The sequence below is a fragment of the Baudoinia panamericana genome (genome assembly GCF_000338955.1).
Source record: "Baudoinia panamericana UAMH 10762 unplaced genomic scaffold BAUCOscaffold_5, whole genome shotgun sequence".
In the NCBI taxonomy this organism is placed as follows: Eukaryota; Fungi; Ascomycota; class Dothideomycetes; order Mycosphaerellales; family Teratosphaeriaceae; genus Baudoinia; species Baudoinia panamericana.
Genome location: NW_006911261.1, coordinates 593,820 through 611,383, shown reverse-complemented (window position 1 = coordinate 611,383; position 17,564 = coordinate 593,820). Strand labels below are relative to the sequence as shown.

Genomic DNA, 17,564 nt, shown 5'->3' with positions numbered 1-17,564 from the left:
CGAGGAGCCGGTATCAGTATTCCACATCCCGGGTGCTTGGCCGTCGTCAGACGTAGAGTCAGGCGATGACCTCAAGCGAGATTCGCATCCCGCTTGTCGGCTTCGATACGGCCGCGGCGGACGGCGATATCTTGAGAGCAGAAAGCGGATACCTTACGGCCAGCTTAGCCGAGGTGTCGTCTCTGATGCGGACACCGATGACGAGGAAGGCCCGGAGTACTTTCCAATCTCTGAGCGTATCACCTTTGATTATCGTGCTGCGCTCAACAACCGCACACGGCCGGATAGCATGGCTACGCAACAGCAGCAGTCAGTGCACCAGCGGCATTGGAGCAAAGGCGAACAGCCAGCCACGGTCGGTGCAAGCGGACATGCTCATCCGGGGGTGAGCACAGTGCCGCCGCAGTCGGTCGCTGCTGGTGGCGCCAGCTGAGCTTGGCGGATTTGTTGGATTCGCTTGAGGATGTTGTTTGAGTATCACTTGTTGGCTGTTTGTAAGATTAGATCTTGATGCGCAGATACCCTAGGAAGATCGGTTTCAACCTTTGCGCTTCTTGCGCTCAGGCTTCATTGATTGTGTGCCATCGTTTGCTTCTCCTGCCCTTTTCTTATCGCGGGTATTGTTCAGATGACGCAACACATGTAGTGCATCGTCCAGAACTTTGATTTCCCCAGCAACAACCTGTCGAGCCATAATCTTGCGGCGCAATGACCTTGCTCTAGCAACGGTAATGGTTCCCAGACCTTCCTCGGGCACCAAGCTGGTGGCATACATCTTCTGCCGCTCCTCAAGGACGTGTCCAAGCAGTAATGCGGCTTCTGACGAGAGAGCAGGCTTCGCGAGTTTCCCCCTCCGACGCAGCTCTGTGAAGTCCCGGTCTGCCATTGCGATCGTGTTGAAGAGAATGCAGAGCTCATCGGGCAACTGTTGCGCATCTTCGTTGCCGGGACGCGAGATGTCATAACAGTCATCCAGCACGCCTTGCTCTTCGAGGTATGCCTCACGGGTCTTCAGCTGCTGGGGATCGTGTCCCCATTGCTGCACTAATTGATTGACGAAGTCCAGTTTGAGCTCGACTACATCGTATATTGCGTAGTTTGTGGTTACGTATCCATAGCGCCTTAGCAGATCCGCAGTCGGTAGGGGACCGTAATCGTTGAAAATCTCTTCGCCAGCCTTGATCGGCTTGATGGACTTCATGACGACCTTATCGTCTTCCTGGTAGAGTTTGGCATTGTTGCGCTCGGCGTCGGCATTCAGCATGTCTGCCAGCGGTACCATGCCTTTGAGAAGAGTGTCTTCTTCGTCGTCCTCTTCCCAGCCATCTTCCTCATCCCGGATAGCGCCAACTGCTGGCTTCTCCATGTCGAACGCATAGGCCATAATCGTGCTTCCCATCATGTGGCAAAGCCGCATGAGCTCATCTTCGGAGACTTCTGATTTCAGAATATGCTTTTTAAGGATAGGAAACAGACTGTCGTTGAAAGCAGCATCTGCACTGGCTTTGCCTATCTTATTCGTCACCGCTGAGCCTTGCAGTTGTTTCAGCTCATCTTCTGACCAGAACATGAGAGTGTTGAACTCAGAAGGTAGCACGTCAAGGTAAGGTTTCCACAAAGACTGCTGGCCTGCTTGATGCTCCGAAATCATGGCCAAGATTAACCGATGCCACGGATCATCGACCGCATCCCTCACCGATCCGACAAGTTGCGAGTTGTCTGCGGTCAAGATGATCGACTTGGGTATGCTAAAAAGCTCTTCATCGTCGTCGATGTCTTTGGTAGCAAGCACTCCTCGTCCGGCGTCCTGAGAGCGTAGGTCTGCAAGCTCTATCTTGGAAGAGATCGTTGCTCCGTTAGCACTTAGCCAGCTTAGGAAGGCGTGCGAGGCAGCCTGAAACGGATTATCGTCGTTGACAACGTTCATTTCCGACATGATGCATTAGCCAGTCGTATGGCTTGTGGTTGTGAGAAGTTAGTCGGCGAAGCGAAGAGCATCTCAAAGTCATTTCGTTGGTCACGATCGCATGCGGAACGCTTCCGCTAGACACTGCACCTGCAGGCGTCACACCCGTGTTCAGGCGCTGACAAGCTTGCATGCACCTAACGCTCCTCACGGATGTCGTTGTGCCGAACCTACATAGCACTGACAGCAAGACGGCAGCACTTGCGAGGCGTGAGTGCTGTACGCGGTTCTAAGCGAATTCGCCGTCGGAATAGCAGCTCCGCAAGCCCAACCCCTCGGACCATCTTCTCAGGGATACAACCAACAGGCATACCGCATCTAGGTAACTATCTGGGCGCGCTTCGACAGTGGGTCAAATTGCAGGATGAAGCCACCCCGGACACGACTTTGTTGTACTCCCTAGTCGACCTTCACGCGATCACTGTTCGTCAAGATCCCAACCAGCTGCGCCAATGGAAGAAGGAAAGCCTGGCCATGCTGCTTGCGATTGGGCTTGATCCCAATCGCAGTATCATCTTTCATCAGAGTGATGTGCCAGCTCATGCAGAGCTGATGTGGATCTTATCCTGTCAAGCGAGCACTGGCTACCTTGGCCGCATGACGCAGTGGAAGGATAAGACTGCCAGCGCAAAGGAAAACAGTGAGAAGCTGAAGCTCGGCCTTCTCTCCTACCCAGTTTTGCAAGCCGCTGATGTACTGGTTCACCGAGCCACGCATGTCCCTGTCGGACACGACCAAGCGCAACACCTTGAATTTGCCCGGGAGGTAGCGAGTGGCTTCAACCATGTCTACGGCCAAGACGTTCTGATTCAACCCGAAACGCTCATCAGTCCTGCGAAGAGGGTCATGAGCTTGACCGATCCTGCCGCCAAGATGTCCAAAAGCCATCCCAATGCTCGATCACGCATCTTGCTCACCGATTCAACAGAGACAATCCAGAGCAAGATCAAAGCAGCTGTCACAGATTCGATCGAGGGCATTACGTACGATCCCAGTAGCAGACCCGGTGTTAGCAACCTTATCGACATTATCTACCACACCAACGACACCTCGGATTACGCCAGCCAGGATGAGTTGGCCCGGGATCTCGCGAGTCTGAGTATGAGATCATTGAAGACGCGCACTGCAGATGCCATTGACCGCGTGTTGGAACCCATCCGGGCGCGATACAGCTCCTTAATTGGGGATGAATCAACTCTTATCGACCTAGCCCATACTGGCGCCGTCAGGGCTTCGGATAGTGCTTCTGGGACAGTAGCCAGGGTGAGGAAGGCCATGGGTCTATCATAAGCCTGATCGGCGAAATTCATGACCACAAACCGCTTCATATCTAATGTTGACGACACGATGTTAAAGGAAGCATTCGAAGTGCAAGTGATGGGCGAACCCCAAGAGACAGTTCTTAAATCGGGTACTGAAGCGCTAGCCTGCTGATTGCCGTTCCCATATGGGTAGTGTGTTATGGCATACAGCGCTCACGGTGCAGAAGTCGCATCTGCAGTGTCTGTTCGTTTCCTCTTCGCAGAGAAGTTGCCTCTCGCCTCGACGCCACCTTCGAGTGGAATCACTCGTCTCGCAGTCATGACATAGCCTTCGGAGCCACCTCTGCCCGTCATCATCGGATGCGTGCGACCGGGCAAGACCTGCCATTCTCGCACTCGGCTCGTCTGTAGCGTCGGAGCGAGCAGCAGCCGAGGATCCACCGGAAAGTCTTCGGTACTGGGCATCTCGCCCTTCGCGAGCAGGTTAATGTAGGCGGTACGCCGCTCTTTGCTATACAGGTCCATGAGCTGGACCAATGGTTCGATCGTTGGTGAGTAAATGACCAGCTCTCCTCCGCCTCGCAGCAAAGGTACCGCATGTGGTAGGATAGTCGCAGGATCCATGTTCGAAGCGATTACTAGCCCGTCGAAGCCGCCTTCTCTAGCCTCGTCAACGATGTTCTTGCAGCGTTCCCAGCGCCGCCGCTTCTTCCAGTAAGTTCCTCGCTTGCCGCTTTTCCACTTGGTCAACTGTGCTTCAGGTACAACTTCCGGCTCGCGGTAGGTCGGGTCTTCTTCTGGGTGAAGAAGTTGAAGCCACGAAAGCGATTTGAGGTGGGTGTGCATGGGATGTGCTGGGTCCGGTGTGTTTGAATCATAGCCGAAATACTTGAGAATCGAAATGTTGGGCTGCACGGCTGGATGCAATAGTGTGATTGTATTGCCATGTGCCGGAGTTGGAAAGTCGCGATGCACATGCTCCGTCTTCGGTGTGCCGTTTGCTATTGATCTCTCCGCACCAGTGGATTCTGCAGTTTCCGGCCGTAGCGACACTCCGCCGTCGTTATTGTCACTCGTATCGTGCGCTTCCGTGCCGTACGTGGTGGGTTCTGCCTTTCCCTCACTGGGAAGCTCTGTCTTGTGAAGTATTCCCATCCGCTCTGCCAATGCGGCTACCAGCAAGCCTCCGGTCTCATCCACGACCAACCATCTTCCGCTCCGAGCCGAAGAAGCCTCCGTATCGTTGTTGTCGAGCTCGACACTCGTCACGTGCGCATTGCTCCAAGCGCAGACTAGGCCAAGCGCTTCCTCTCTTATGTCCAGTATGCGATGCGGCTCCTTCTCAGTGATATACGTGATGATGTTACCAATGTCCATTGGCAACGCCATGAAGCGCCGCAGGTATTTGTTCCTCTTCCGCAACAGGTACTTTGCGCGTGAGAACACTGTCTTCTCATCCAGACCTGAGTGATTTGCAAGGATCTTCTCTATTATTTCCTTGCCGGCTGTGCTTCTCTTCATCTCTTCAATCTCCGCCTGGGATAATGCCTGCCGGTTAGCATCGTCCACTGTTAGGCGATTTGTCTTCGTCTCGACAGCGATATCTTCCGTCATCTCGAACGCAACAGGCACACCACTCGGCGTAGTCGGCTCGCCCCTACTTTCGTTGGGCGTTGCATCTTCGTTTACAATCTCAGCATTGAGCTCGCTGGGCGGTACTCTGCGTAGCCTGCTGCACGCCTCATCTTCTCGTTTCTCTAGTATCTCGTATGTGTAATAGTAGGGTCGACCGAGCAACAGGTTGGAAGGGAAAGAGCCGAGTTTGCCCGCGTCGATGATCCTGCGCCGTCCTCAGTATGGGCTTGCAGGATAACATCGATTCGGGCATCGCTTCGGGCACCTACGTATTAGGCTTGATCTCTAATATCTTCAGCGACTTGGAAGGCAAGCGTAGGAAAAGCCATGTGTTCGGCTTGATATAAGACAGAGCCGAAGTCATACTTGCGCTGATGGACCTTACCACGGACACTGCTTGCTCGCGGTCACAGGGCAGCCAACATATACGCTCTCAGCAACGCTCAATTTTGGACGAAGTACTGGACACAAAATTAAATGTTTCCGTCAATATAGTGCGAGTGGAAGCCGCTGACGGATTGACTCGAGAACGCATGCCTTAGGCAACAATGCTGCACAGAACACCCTCGGTAAGGGTGAAAGACATCTTGGTTGTACGATTGTACGCTCTGGATATATTACGTGCTGGTTTCGTCAACTTGGTGTATGTGGCTATCTCGCTAGCCCATAGGTCCCTCAAGCGCAATTACAGGTCAGCATGCATCGCCGACTATGCACGCCGGCATGGATCCTTCAAACCTCTTCCTTCTTCTCTACGGTATCATCCTCCTGTGGTACAGAGCCTTTCCCCTCGTACGCAGCCGGACCTGCCACCGAACTTCGCCTCCTTTGCGCGGCCTGTTGTTTAATCAGCGGGAATCACAGAAGAAGTGGGCTTTCTCCATGCTTACCTGTGCTTCGTCCGTGTCGTCGTAAGCGATCAACAGCTCGCCATTCTTGCCAAAGCGGTGCGGCATCTCATGGGCTACTTTTACAACCGTGAAAGCGCCACGGAAGCCATGGACGTTGTGGAAGATCTCGTCCATTTCCTCCAAACTGCGGTAAGCCGTCTCAGGGAAGAAGAAGTATACGCATGGCACCATGAAAGCGTTGATGACAGCAAAGACGACGTACGTCTGATAGCCAATCGATGCTAGACCGATCGATTAGACGCTAGCCGCTCCTTCTCGGTCCTTGGATTACTCACCGAAGGCAACCGGCGTGACCATGACGACCATGAAATTGAAAATCCAGTTTGCCGTCGTTGATATGGCATTGGCGGGTGCACGGATATCGAGGGGCGTGATCTCAGCTGGGTATAACCTAATGTTTTCATGAGCTTTGCTGCTCAATGTTGGTCGAAACAAACACGCAGCATGTACTTACCATGTCATGCCTAGCCAGCCGATCGCGAAAAAGGAGTTGAAGACGAAGAGGAAGACTGCGGCGGCGATCCCGGATTCCTTCGTCAACCTTGCGGTCGTGCCAGCCAATACAGCCATAGAGAGAGCTTGACCCGCGGCACCGAAAAGCATTAACTTGCGGCGCCCAACTTTCTCAATAAGGAAGAAGGCAATCCACGAAGCTAGAAAATATTCGGTGCCGTTCAGCGCAGCGAGTAGTCGGGATAGGAAGGGTGAAAGGCCAATTTGTTGGAACACAGTGGCCGCGTAGTAAGTGATGATATTGATTCCGCTGATCTGTTGGAACATCTGGTTGACATAAGCCAAGATTGTGCGATGTAGATTGCGGTTGCGATTGGTCTTGAAGGCGTCTGCAAAGCTGCCCTTTTGCATCTCCTCGACCGTGTCTTTGATTGCCTTGTACTCGCTTTGAACGATTTGATCATCTTCCGGGAGATCTTGAAGGGCCGAGAGCACGTTAAGCGCCTTCTCGTCCTTGCCCTTCAGCACGAGCCAGCGAGGCGACTCCGGAAGACCTGGAATCAGACTTAGAATGAATATGGCAATAACGATTTGGAAAGCGATGGGGAAACGCCACGAGACCGAGGACGGCTCGGTGAAGCTCATCCCCAGATCGATCCAGTAACTGATCATCACTCCAAAGACGATGAGCGAGCCTTCAATCATCACCATGCGCCCGCGATTGTGTGACTTCGACGTCTCTGACTGCCAGGTCGGCACTGTCGATGTGTTCATACCGTTTCCGAATCCAGTGATAAAGCGCCCAGCAAGTAGTTGTCCAAGACTGAACGAGGAGCACTGTATCGCTGCGCCTACGATCATGATCTAGCAACATCACAAAACCTTGGTCAGTACTGCCAATCGACTGCGTAAGCGTATTAGAGCTTACTGAAGATCCGATGAAGATTGTGCGTTTGCGCCCAAGCATATTTCCAAGCCAAATCGTTGCGACAGCTCCGAAGAAGCAACCCAAGGTATAGAGTCCAACAGTAATGCCCTGGATATTGGATGCTTTGCTGGTATCACCGCCAGGTGGGTTCATGACATCGAGTTGCGGGAACAAATTCAAGAAGCTGGGCAGGGTGAGCAAGCCACCTAAAACTCCCTGATCATAGCCAAAGAGGGCAAAGTCTGCGCCTGCTACGATGGCAATGGCCACATCTAGCTTCGAGCCTCGTAAGCCGTAGAATTCTTTCATATTTGCGGCGTCCCTTCTACACAGGCTGACGATGAATGACCCACAATGAAATGAGCGTGCAGAGAAAGAGAATACAGAGGGGATAGGGTAAAGAGAGGAGCAGCTTGTATAGCGATACAGACCTACAGGTGCGGCTTCCATTAGAGGTAAGCCGGCCTGAGCGACGTCAGCTTAGCCGATGTAGCAGATGTTACTCCCGGTGACAGTGCGTTTCATGAGTGGTGGGCTGCTTAAACCGTAAGGCGAAGGAGGTTACGATCGCTGCAAATAGACTTTCTCCAGGTCGCGTGGGAGTGCGGAGACCGGACAATGGGGCGGGCTCGAGACGAGATGCAGACCCAGCAACATTGTCTTCGACGGTGACACACGGTGGTGATGACATGGTGAAGCGAACACACTGGACGCCATGCGGACGTTGTGCCAATGCGTGCGGGTGAGAGGTGCGCGTGAGGGTTGTCTGCACCATGACAAGTGTGGCGGGGAGTACCTTTGCGGAAATGCAAGCCTTCCGACTTGGTGCCGAAGTGGATCTTGCAATTCTTGTGATCAAAGATTCGCACCACGAGGACACCCGTCTCCCCGACATGTGACTTGTCCACGGCAGAACTATTGAAGTTGCCGCGAGTCACGTACGGTACCCGTGTATTGTAAGACTCACGTGCTAGTGTTAGTTACTGCGAGTACCGAGAAGGGTTTGCAAGCTGCGATGAAGAAGTGTTCACAGAAGCCAATGAGATGATCACAATTAGTTTGTTCTACGAGCCCGCTCTATGCTACCATACAGACTAACGACCTGTAGAGGTGCCCTGCTCTTCTGCCAACATTGGACCTGGCTTTGATGTGATTGGCTTGGCACTCTCACTATGGCTCGAGATCGAGGTCACCACTGGTGACCAGGCTTCCCAATCAGCTCCGCACAACTGCCGGATCACGTACGAGGGTGAAGGTAAGGACAATGTCGACCTTAGCCCAAATCGCAATCTCATCACTCAAACTGCGTTGTACGTGCTACGATGTCATGAGATGCGAGACTTTCCTCAACCAACACATGTTCACATCAAGAATCCCATACCACTAGGACGCGGTCTCGGGTCCTCTGGTGCGGCTGTTGTAGCTGGCGTGTCATTAGGCAACGAGGTCGGCAAGCTTGGATTGTCGAAAAGCCGCTTACTGGACTTCTGTCTCATGATTGAGCGACATCCAGACAATGTCGCTGCAGCCTTGTACGGAGGTTTCGTGGGATCCTACCTGAAGGAGCTCAATCCAGAAGACATGAAGCGTAAGGAAATTCCTCTTGCTGAGGTACTACCCGCACCACAAGGTGGGGAAGATACTGGATTAACACCGCCTATACCGCCACTAGACATCGGCAAGCATATTCGCTTTCCATGGGCGAGCGAGATTAAATGCATAGCTGTGATACCGGACTTCGAAGTTCCGACTTCGAAAGCGCGGAGCGTCCTGCCAACCACCTACGACAAGGCAGACGTTATCTACAACCTACAGCGAGTAGCATTGCTCACTACAGCTCTGGGCCAAAGCCCACCGAACGCCGAACTCATCTACGACGGCATGCAGGACAAGGTGCATCAACCGTACCGGAAGACTCTGATACCGGGCTTAACAGAAATCCTTCGGTCTGTGACGCCAACCTCACATCCAGGCTTACTTGGCATATGCTTGTCAGGCGCTGGACCAACGATCCTGGCACTTGCCACAGATAACTTCGATCAGATTGCGTCGCATCTCATGCAGCAATTTGGAAAAGAGAATATCAACTGCCGGTGGGAGCTACTGCAGCCGGCATATGATGGCCTTACCGTGACTCACACAGACGGCATTGCTGGTGCCGAGGGTATGACTTACGCAGAAGCTGGTGTTTCGATTGACTCGGGCAACGAGCTTGTCCGCTCGATAAAGTCTGCAGTGGCAGCCACCAGACGGCCAGGTGCAGACGCCGAGATAGGCGGCTTTGGTGGCGCACTTGACTTGGCTGCTGCTGGCTATACTGAGCCCCCGATCTTGATTCAAGCAATAGACGGGGTCGGTACGAAGCTGAAGATAGCCTTCGCGATGGATGATTACTCTAGCGTAGGCATCGATCTCGTGGCAATGAACGTCAATGATTTGGTTGTACAGGGGGCCGAACCTTTAACATTCATGGACTACTATGCTTGCTCGAAACTCAATGTCGCGGATGCTGTCCGCTTCATCGAAGGCGTGGCGGAAGGTTGCAAGCAAGCCGGCTGTGCGCTTGTTGGTGGTGAGACAGCAGAGATGCCCGGTATGTACCAAGGCAAAGAATTCGATGCTGGAGGGGCTGCAACCGGCGCCCTAAAGAAGGGTCAGAAAGTGCTTCCAGACAAAGAGGCTATGCGCGAAGGCGACTGTCTATTAGCATTGAGAAGCAGCGGCGTACATTCGAACGGCTTCTCCCTCGTACGAAGGATCATCGACAAGCGTGGACTTTCCTACACGGATAAAGCACCCTGGGATAATAATACGACGGTTGGAGCAAGCTTGCTCATACCGACCGTGATATATGTCAAGACATTGATGCCGGCTATCAAGCAGGACCTTATCCTCGGCATGGCGCATATCACTGGTGGTGGCCTGGAAGACAACATTCCGCGCATGCTGCCGAAACACTTGGCAGCGGAGATAGACGTGTCTACATATACAGTACCTCCGGTGTTGAAGTGGCTCAAGCAAGCTGGCAACATCAGCGACCGAGAGTTTGCACGGACTTGGAACACTGGGCTGGGCATGGTGCTAGCTGTTTCGGATGCGAAGGTGGACATCGTGACAAAGGTGCTCTCAGACGCGGGCGAGACTCCCATACGGATTGGCTCTCTGGTGAAAAATAGCGGTGATAGCGTTCTTCTGCGCAAGACTGAAGACTGGTCGTGAGAAGACCACGGAGGCAGCAGGGCGGCAGTCCTTGGCTTAAGTCGCAAAAGCAGGCAAGCGACACTTTCCTCCGCGAACCACGGCTGACAGCGTGCGCTTGACAACGTGCAGTCCACACGTACGAGGGCAAATGAAAAGCAGGATCGTACCAAAATGGTTCATTTTGCTGCCAACCCACTCTTAGTGCCTACTATGCTCACCACATCCTCATCCGCGACAATGTGGCTCAAGCCGACCCTCTGCGGAACATGCCTCGCGGAAGCGCCCCAAACCAGCGCATACTTAAAGCTGTCCTTAAGTGTACGATGGATTGCATCACAGACATCCTCGATAGTGCTGTCGTGCCGGACTATGAGAGCTTCTTGGAAGTCCGGGTCGATGCCTTTCCGCTTGGTGTAGACTCGCATCAAGCGCAGCTCCTCCCAGCATCGATCGACGACGTCCCGAATGCCCAGGTCCATCTCGCACGACATTACTGCCGTGTTCGGCTCATGTGCTAGAGTATTGAGGTGTTCGAGTGAGATCGCGTCGACCTTGTTGTATACGTATAGACACTTGATGTAAGTCCTGTGGTCCTTCATTATCACGTCAATGAATTGGTCAATGGTGGCTGCCCGTACATTAGTGTATGCGAATGTATGGATTTGTGGGCTAATGTACCGTTCTCATCTCGCACTAGAACTTCACAGTTCAGCATTCGGTAGTCGCGGAGAATATTGTAGAGCATCTTCTCATCGAGGTTCTTCGGCGGCGCCTGAAAAGTGATCTTCATACCGCCAGCCTTCTTCTGCTTTAGGTAAATGTTCGGCGGGTCCTGATTGAGGCGGATGCCAACGGCTTCGAGCTCAGCTTCCAGTAATGCTCGTTGTTCTGCACGCTTCGTCGCATCCAGTATCATTAGTATCATATCGGATGTCTTCGCAGCAGAAATTACTTGGCGACCACGCCCTTTCCCTTCCGCTGCGCCCTCAATGATACCAGGCAGATCAAGTACTTGGATTTCAGCGCCGCCATACTCGAGGACACCGGGAATAGCGGTAAGCGTTGTGAATGAATAAGCCGCCACTTCCGACTTGGTTTTAGTGACTTTCGACAGAAACGTCGACTTGCCGACCGAAGGGAAGCCAACTAGCGCTATTCGCGCATCGCCGGACTTTGAGACATCGAAGCCAGCACCACCTGGTCCTCCAGCACCAGGACCGGGTTCGAGCAGTTGAGCGCGTAGTCGAGCGAGCTTTCTGGTCGTCGTTAGTGGTGACTCTGAAAGACTTGGTAGGCACCGTACCCTTTTAACAAGCCAAGGTGGTACTCTGCTCGCAATCAGCATCATCCTCGCATGCTTCATCAACGAGCAGCGTACCAGTTGCCTTGTTTTCTTCGAGCCATTAGCCTCAGTACCGAGTCGTCAGCGGTTAGATGCGCCATACTCTGGGTTCTTTTCATTTCATCTTCGATTTCTTTGATCTTCTCTGTGATGTTCACCATAATTACGGCGGTGCCTCCAAAGAGGACTTGAAGACAGGTAATGCAGAAGTCCTCCGTCACTTGATACGGCCCTCATCAACACAAGAACGTCGGCTTGTACTGAACCTGAACTAAAGGCTTAACGCCAAATACGCTACGGAAAGGGCCGAAGACCGTCACGCTAGTGGCGCATGCTCCAGAAACGTCATGGGCAATGTGTTTCCGTCTGGTTGATCTTCGCTCGTTAGGTGAGTACACACAGTATCTTCCAGTCATTATCTGCCATTAACACGGCGCGACAGTGCCTATATCCGCAGATACCGGGCCGATTCGATCAGTCGTCCTTTCCCCTCGCTGCGACGACGTGGAAGCGATGCCTTTTCCTTGAAGCTTTGCATTAAAAGCGCGTAATTGCTTCTTCCACGATGCTTCCTCCAGGCTTACGCACGCCCCGTGAAGTGGTACTTTATTATGACCAAGTCTACTTCGACCTCGTCGATTCTGGCAGGGCTCATCAGTTCCTTTACCCATGGGGCGCTGCCGGAGCAGTCCTCATTCTCGCCTATCTTCTCCTGGATCATCGCAACTCTCGCCTGCTACAATGGTGCCGCTTTCCAGTCTTTGGTGCCTTCAGCGCCTTTCAGTCATGGTGTATCTTCACCAATCGGGCACGAAGTCCAGCCTCGGCTTTCGGTGTAGGGTTGATTTCCTCTTGGGGCTGGCTTTGGGTATCGGCTATCATGGTCGTAAATGACTGCCAGGTCGACTTCAAGCGTATAGAGCGTGCCATCATAGGGCCCGGCTCCAAAAACGAGCGAGAGCATCCACACCGGCATGGGGCAAACGGATCCGTCGAATCGGCGCCCGAAGATGACACGCTACGCCAGAGGAAGGCCGTTGAACGACCCGACGATCCGTCACGGGCTGAACCCCATAGTGTTCAGTACTTCTGGCAGGCCTACCCGTCAGCACCATTTCTCGTACGCCTCGACTGGGTTGCCGATGTCTTCTGCAGCTTTCGTGGTGTAGGCTGGGATTGGCAGACCGCAGGCGTTCCACCGCCACCTAAGAGTGTCGAGGTGGGATTACGTGGTGAGGTGCCGGACCCAAGCAAGGATGAAGAGTTTACAACAAGTCGGACTGGCATCCGTCGGTATGCCCACAGAGGTGCCTTATTGCGCCACTCATTCACTAGCCTCGCTATCGGCTACCTTGCCCTTGACGCTCTGAAGACCTTTATGCACCAAGACCCGTACTTCTGGGGCTATACCGATAGTCCAGCACCAGTCTTCATGCCGACTGTTGTTCGAGACTCCTATTTTCTCACCAAAACGTACCGCTTGCTCCTAAGCCTGGCTGCCATCTACTTCGCACTATGGACAATCTTCAAGCTTGGCCCAGCCTTCTTTTGTGGCATACTAGGGCCGAAATGGATCGGTGTCCGCGGTGAGCCTTGGATGAATCCAGCCGACTCCTTTGGTTCATTCATGCCTGTGCTTGACAAAGGCTTAGCTGGGTGGTGGGGTGGATGGTGGCACCAAACTTTCCGCTTTGCATTTGAATCACCCGCCGCCCGTCTGACAGAGGCTTTGGGAATCAGCAAGCGCTCGACTATTGGCAGGTTGCTCTCGCTTTTCATCGCTTTCTTTCTCTCCGGCTGCTTGCACGCTTGCGGTAGCTACACGCAACTTGGGGAAACTCGGCCTGTACTGGGACCCATGCGATTCTTCATTCTCCAAGCTGTAGGCATATCAATGCAAACGCTGGGTGTGCAGCAGCTCAAGCGAGCTGGCATAATTGAGCGGTGTCCGAAGGCCCTCTGCCAGCTTACAAACTTGGTGGTCGTCCACGTTTGGCTGTACTACACCGCACCCCTACTTGTCGATGACTTTGCGAAAGGTGGAGTATGGCTGTTCGAACCGGTGCCTTTCAGCCTGTTCAGGGGACTGGGCTTAGGTGCACCAGACGATGGATGGTTCTGCCTGTCGCATGGTGTGGCGTGGTGGCACAGTGGCAAGGCCATCTTCGATACTGGCATAGCATTGTGAGACACTTCATTTCGACCTTCTAGAACGGTATATATCACTCTACGTTTTGCTTGGTCACCGACCGCTGCAACGTTGAGTCCAAGAACAACGACCATCGCGAAAGGACGGTCGCCAGCTCCACTATACAGAATCTGGCTGTATTGGTAGGAACGGCAAAATCGCTTCAACTGTGAACACAGGTCTCCGGCCGATTGGCAACACATGGGAAGGCTTGCTAAACGTAGACTTGCATGATCATGACACATTAAGGTCGCACAGCTTACCAAGCCTGTGGTTCACGCTGACCAGTACTCGTGAGGACCAAGCTACTTCCAAGCAAGCATATCGCACATCAACGCAGCAAACCAGGCATGCTCGGTCTCAGCCCGTTCCTCGACGGCCTGCCGCCTCTCCTGGATATCCTCCTCCGTATGAGCGGCATCCAACCAGCTCTGGTAGAATGCAGCACCCTTCTGCAGCTGCCCAGCACCACGGTCCGCCAACCATGTGCGAGCCTCGGGACTCGCGAACACCCAAGCCCCGCCACCAAGTATAACCTTTCCACCATCAACATCGAAGCCTGCCCAGCGGAAGAGCGAAAGCATCATAAGCCAGTGGCATCCGCACCTTCCGAATCCTTACCCAGGATTACTCAGCTCGTTCGCTCGCCCCACAGCCGGTCGAGATCCGGGCTTCAAGGGTAGAAAAGCTGCGCTACTCGGCCACGAGTTGTTAGAACACCGTTGCGTCTCAGTACCCGACGGATCTTGGCACGTGCTTTGAGCGGCAGATCGGGCGGTTGGGGAGTGGCCAATGATTTGCGAGCAGTAGAGGACATTGAAGGAATTGTCCTCGAACGGAAGTCTTCCCAGGGCGTTTGGTTGCAGAAGCAATACGAAGCCCGGGCCGGAAGCGGGTATGCTGGCTTGGCTTGCAGGCGCTGTTCCCTTCTCGAAAACAAACATTGAGGTGTCAACTCCGAGAATTCTACCTCATCTGGCATACTTGGAGAAGCCGGTCGTGATCGTTCCCGATCCGTAGCCGATGACAAGGATGCGATCCGTCGGCTTGATGTAAGGGAGCAGGGAGGCGGCGTCTGCTTCGGATGTTCGCACCAAGTGGGTAGCAATGGTCTTGTCGGAGTGGCCTTGGTGTGGAGGTGTGCCTGCCTATATCTTGATCATTGGACTGCCATGGCCGGTTGTATAGTGTCAGCTACATCGCTCAGTGCCACCCTTTGCGCGCATGCTTGGAATGTGGCTGGTACCGTAGTATCGAACAGCGTGGTAGCTGACTGTCCAAATCCGCTGAGTCCGCTGCATTGACAACAGTGCCGGACCTGCATGTAGTCCATTAATTAGTGCACCGAAAAGTTGCCGCCCCATCCCAATGCTATCTTTGGTCCTTGGCTGGTTTTCGCTACTATAGAGTAAGCAGCGGTCACGGAACACTAGGGGACCACTACAACAGCTATCTTCGCAACTCCGTCAATGATTGCGGGTGGGATCGCACAGGCTTCGGGTTCTTTGCTTATAACACCTCGATCTGTACGTAACAGCGGCCACATCTCGTTCAAGCACTCACTCACCCTCTAGTCAAAGTCGCCGCCCCCGCACTCACCCACCCTCCGCCCTCACGCCACCCCTCGCCTCCAACCTCCTCGCCGCCAACCGAAACTGCTCCCGCACTCTTTTAACAACCCCCTTCCTCCAGTCCCCGAACACAGCCAGCCGGAAGAACCTGTCGCCGTCCTCAGCCTCTCCCTCCCAGTCATCAATCTTATCCCGGTCTCCATCCTTTTCCCTCTCCTCCTCATCTTCCTCATGCACACTATCACTCTCATACCCATTCTCCCGCCTCCAAGCCCTCTTCCTGACGTACTCCTCCACTTCCTCCATCTTCTCGCCGCCGAGCCAGTTGACTGCCTCTAGCGCTTTCTCGACGTCTAGGGCACTGTAGTCGGCGACTTGGCGACGATGGTGCTCCAGTCTACCATGGCATTTCCGTTCGATGGACATCGTGTCGTGTATCGGGAGACCTTCCGTTCCGGGCGGAGGCAGCCATGTTGCCCGCATCCACTCGTAGGCGGCGAGCGTGTTGTGGCTGGGTGGGAGCTGAAGGCGGATGCAAAGTTCTTTTTCTTCTGGTCTCAGGGCGGCGACGTCGGAGTCTGTCCCGCCGACGATGAGGTCGAGTCGGTTTAGTTCGGCTTGCTGGGCGGTGCACCGACTGCAGAGGGTGTCGTTGTCCGGTCGAGGAAGATATAGTTGTGCCGTGTGCGTGGCGAGGGTGCCGTGGGGTTGAACGCCTGGTGGAGGTGCTTCTGAGTGTCCGCAGCCAAATACAACAGGATTTTGATTGCTAGGGGCGGATTCTTGGTCTGGTCCCTATTCTGTCGCAGCATTTTGCGCTGCCCTGCCGTATTCGCACTTAGCACCTTCGGCGAGGCAGTGGGAACACTGCGGACGACCGCGGTCGCAACCCCGCTGCTTGCTATCACAGTTGCGGCAGGCAGTGTGGCGGATCGTCAGCTTTCTGCGCTTCGCAGGTTCGGCGTTTGCTTGCATGAGCAGGATTGAGTAATTGGAGATATCAGTCTGTTAGAGGCGTCACCGGCCTTTTTACACGCGGTCGTGTTTGCTGCAACGCTGAGGAGCATTGTCATGCTTGAAGCCATCCGGTAACGTCTCGGAAGCCACTCAAAGTTGCCCTGTCGCTTTGGTTGCGAGCTCTGCATCATTGCTGTGGCGCAAACACCACCTCCTGGCGATCTAGTCAGCAACCTATTCTCGCGCCGGTAAGAGCCGAGACATCAGCAAACCCACCATGAACCTCTCCAACCCAATCTCAAACAACTCGTTTCCCACCCCCTTCCCACCCCTATGCTCCGTCGGCGCCAAAGGGGACTTAACGACATACTCCACAAACAGCGTCGCCCAGATCTGATGCAGCACGGTACGCATATTGCCCGCGCGGGGATCGGTTAGCATGACGAACTTGAGCTGGGTAGGCGTCTCGAAGTAGTGGAGTTTATACTCTCCCGTGCGGTAGGAGAGGAAGGAGTCGTCTGCGCCGCCGAGTTGGCGCACCATGCGGCGCAGACTGAAGACGGTGCCGAAGATGAGTTTGGCGTCGTCGGCGTCTTTCATGGCTTTGCGGGCGGAAGGGGGGACAGAGTCGTTGGCCACGCCGGTGGTGGGTCGGCCGGGTTGTTGGGTGGTCCAGCGTTTGGAGTAGATGCATTCCGCTGGCTGGATTTAGTGTGGTATATTATACTGCGCAACGACGTACTTACTGTGCCTGTCGAATATGAAGAATGAGTAGACGGACATGTTGGCGTCTGGCTCTGCTCACGCCACTTGCTCGAAAAGGAAGTCACGCAAACGGGTAGTCAATCAATCAATCGATCAATCAGTGAATCAATGAATCAGTGGTGCTTGGTCCACAGCTTAAGCTTCGACGGTGAGTTGAGAATGCATCTGCTGGTGGTGGGTGCCAGCATGCGTTGTTCCGGTCTCTGAAGGCTTGATGTGTCGATTAAGCTGCGGCTAATATGAACGGTTGGTTGATTGACAGGCGCAACCGTGTTTAATGAAATGCAGGGCAGAGGCTGTCAAGCTTTGATCGGCAGTGTTGGTGTGGGGGTGGTGAAACATGGGGCTGAGATTGGGAAAGTGACGACAGACGGTGCAGGGGTGA

General features: G+C 53.9%; 8 protein-coding genes across 8 annotated transcripts; 3 read left to right on the top strand and 5 right to left on the bottom strand.

Annotated features, from left to right (window-relative positions):
* Nucleotides 1-1,649: 1,649 nt before the first annotated feature.
* BAUCODRAFT_121680 (uncharacterized protein) lies at nucleotides 1,650-3,256 on the top strand (the record flags this gene model as incomplete). Its single annotated transcript, XM_007677499.1, has 3 exons — nucleotides 1,650-1,781; nucleotides 2,063-2,095; nucleotides 2,201-3,256. 3 exons carry the CDS (start codon nucleotides 1,650-1,652, stop codon nucleotides 3,254-3,256), a joined length of 1,221 nt encoding a protein of 406 aa, XP_007675689.1.
* On the bottom strand, nucleotides 3,204-5,227 carry BAUCODRAFT_575021 (uncharacterized protein; the record flags this gene model as incomplete). Its single annotated transcript, XM_007677498.1, has 2 exons — nucleotides 3,204-5,068; nucleotides 5,133-5,227. The coding sequence occupies 2 exons, from the start codon at nucleotides 5,225-5,227 to the stop codon at nucleotides 3,442-3,444; spliced, it is 1,722 nt and encodes a 573-aa protein (XP_007675688.1). The 3' UTR covers nucleotides 3,204-3,441.
* A 484-nt stretch (nucleotides 5,228-5,711) lies between these two features.
* On the bottom strand, nucleotides 5,712-7,464 carry BAUCODRAFT_69171 (uncharacterized protein; the record flags this gene model as incomplete). Its single annotated transcript, XM_007677309.1, has 4 exons — nucleotides 5,712-5,995; nucleotides 6,050-6,165; nucleotides 6,229-7,091; nucleotides 7,156-7,464. The coding sequence occupies 4 exons, from the start codon at nucleotides 7,462-7,464 to the stop codon at nucleotides 5,712-5,714; spliced, it is 1,572 nt and encodes a 523-aa protein (XP_007675499.1).
* A 735-nt stretch (nucleotides 7,465-8,199) lies between these two features.
* On the top strand, nucleotides 8,200-10,374 carry BAUCODRAFT_121677 (uncharacterized protein; the record flags this gene model as incomplete). The annotated part of the gene is made up of 2 exons (XM_007677497.1): nucleotides 8,200-8,212; nucleotides 8,264-10,374. The coding sequence occupies 2 exons, from the start codon at nucleotides 8,200-8,202 to the stop codon at nucleotides 10,372-10,374; spliced, it is 2,124 nt and encodes a 707-aa protein (XP_007675687.1).
* Nucleotides 10,375-10,532: 158 nt separating this feature from the next.
* Nucleotides 10,533-11,859, bottom strand: BAUCODRAFT_147328 (uncharacterized protein; the record flags this gene model as incomplete). The annotated part of the gene is made up of 5 exons (XM_007677496.1): nucleotides 10,533-10,984; nucleotides 11,035-11,612; nucleotides 11,660-11,684; nucleotides 11,735-11,749; nucleotides 11,802-11,859. 5 exons carry the CDS (start codon nucleotides 11,857-11,859, stop codon nucleotides 10,533-10,535), a joined length of 1,128 nt encoding a protein of 375 aa, XP_007675686.1.
* Nucleotides 11,860-11,991: 132 nt separating this feature from the next.
* On the top strand, nucleotides 11,992-14,061 carry BAUCODRAFT_441546 (uncharacterized protein). The gene has a single exon (XM_007677495.1). It carries the CDS (start codon nucleotides 12,264-12,266, stop codon nucleotides 13,884-13,886), a length of 1,623 nt encoding a protein of 540 aa, XP_007675685.1. The 5' UTR covers nucleotides 11,992-12,263; the 3' UTR covers nucleotides 13,887-14,061.
* Nucleotides 14,062-15,481: 1,420 nt separating this feature from the next.
* Nucleotides 15,482-15,883, bottom strand: BAUCODRAFT_147326 (uncharacterized protein; the record flags this gene model as incomplete). The annotated part of the gene is made up of 1 exon (XM_007677494.1): nucleotides 15,482-15,883. The coding sequence occupies one exon, from the start codon at nucleotides 15,881-15,883 to the stop codon at nucleotides 15,482-15,484; it is 402 nt and encodes a 133-aa protein (XP_007675684.1).
* A 465-nt stretch (nucleotides 15,884-16,348) lies between these two features.
* Nucleotides 16,349-17,298, bottom strand: BAUCODRAFT_87847 (uncharacterized protein). The gene is made up of 3 exons (XM_007677328.1): nucleotides 17,161-17,298; nucleotides 16,691-17,112; nucleotides 16,349-16,628 (listed from the first exon to the last, which is right to left on the bottom strand). The coding sequence occupies exons 1-3, from the start codon at nucleotides 17,195-17,197 to the stop codon at nucleotides 16,602-16,604; spliced, it is 486 nt and encodes a 161-aa protein (XP_007675518.1). The 5' UTR covers nucleotides 17,198-17,298; the 3' UTR covers nucleotides 16,349-16,601.
* Nucleotides 17,299-17,564: the final 266 nt, after the last annotated feature.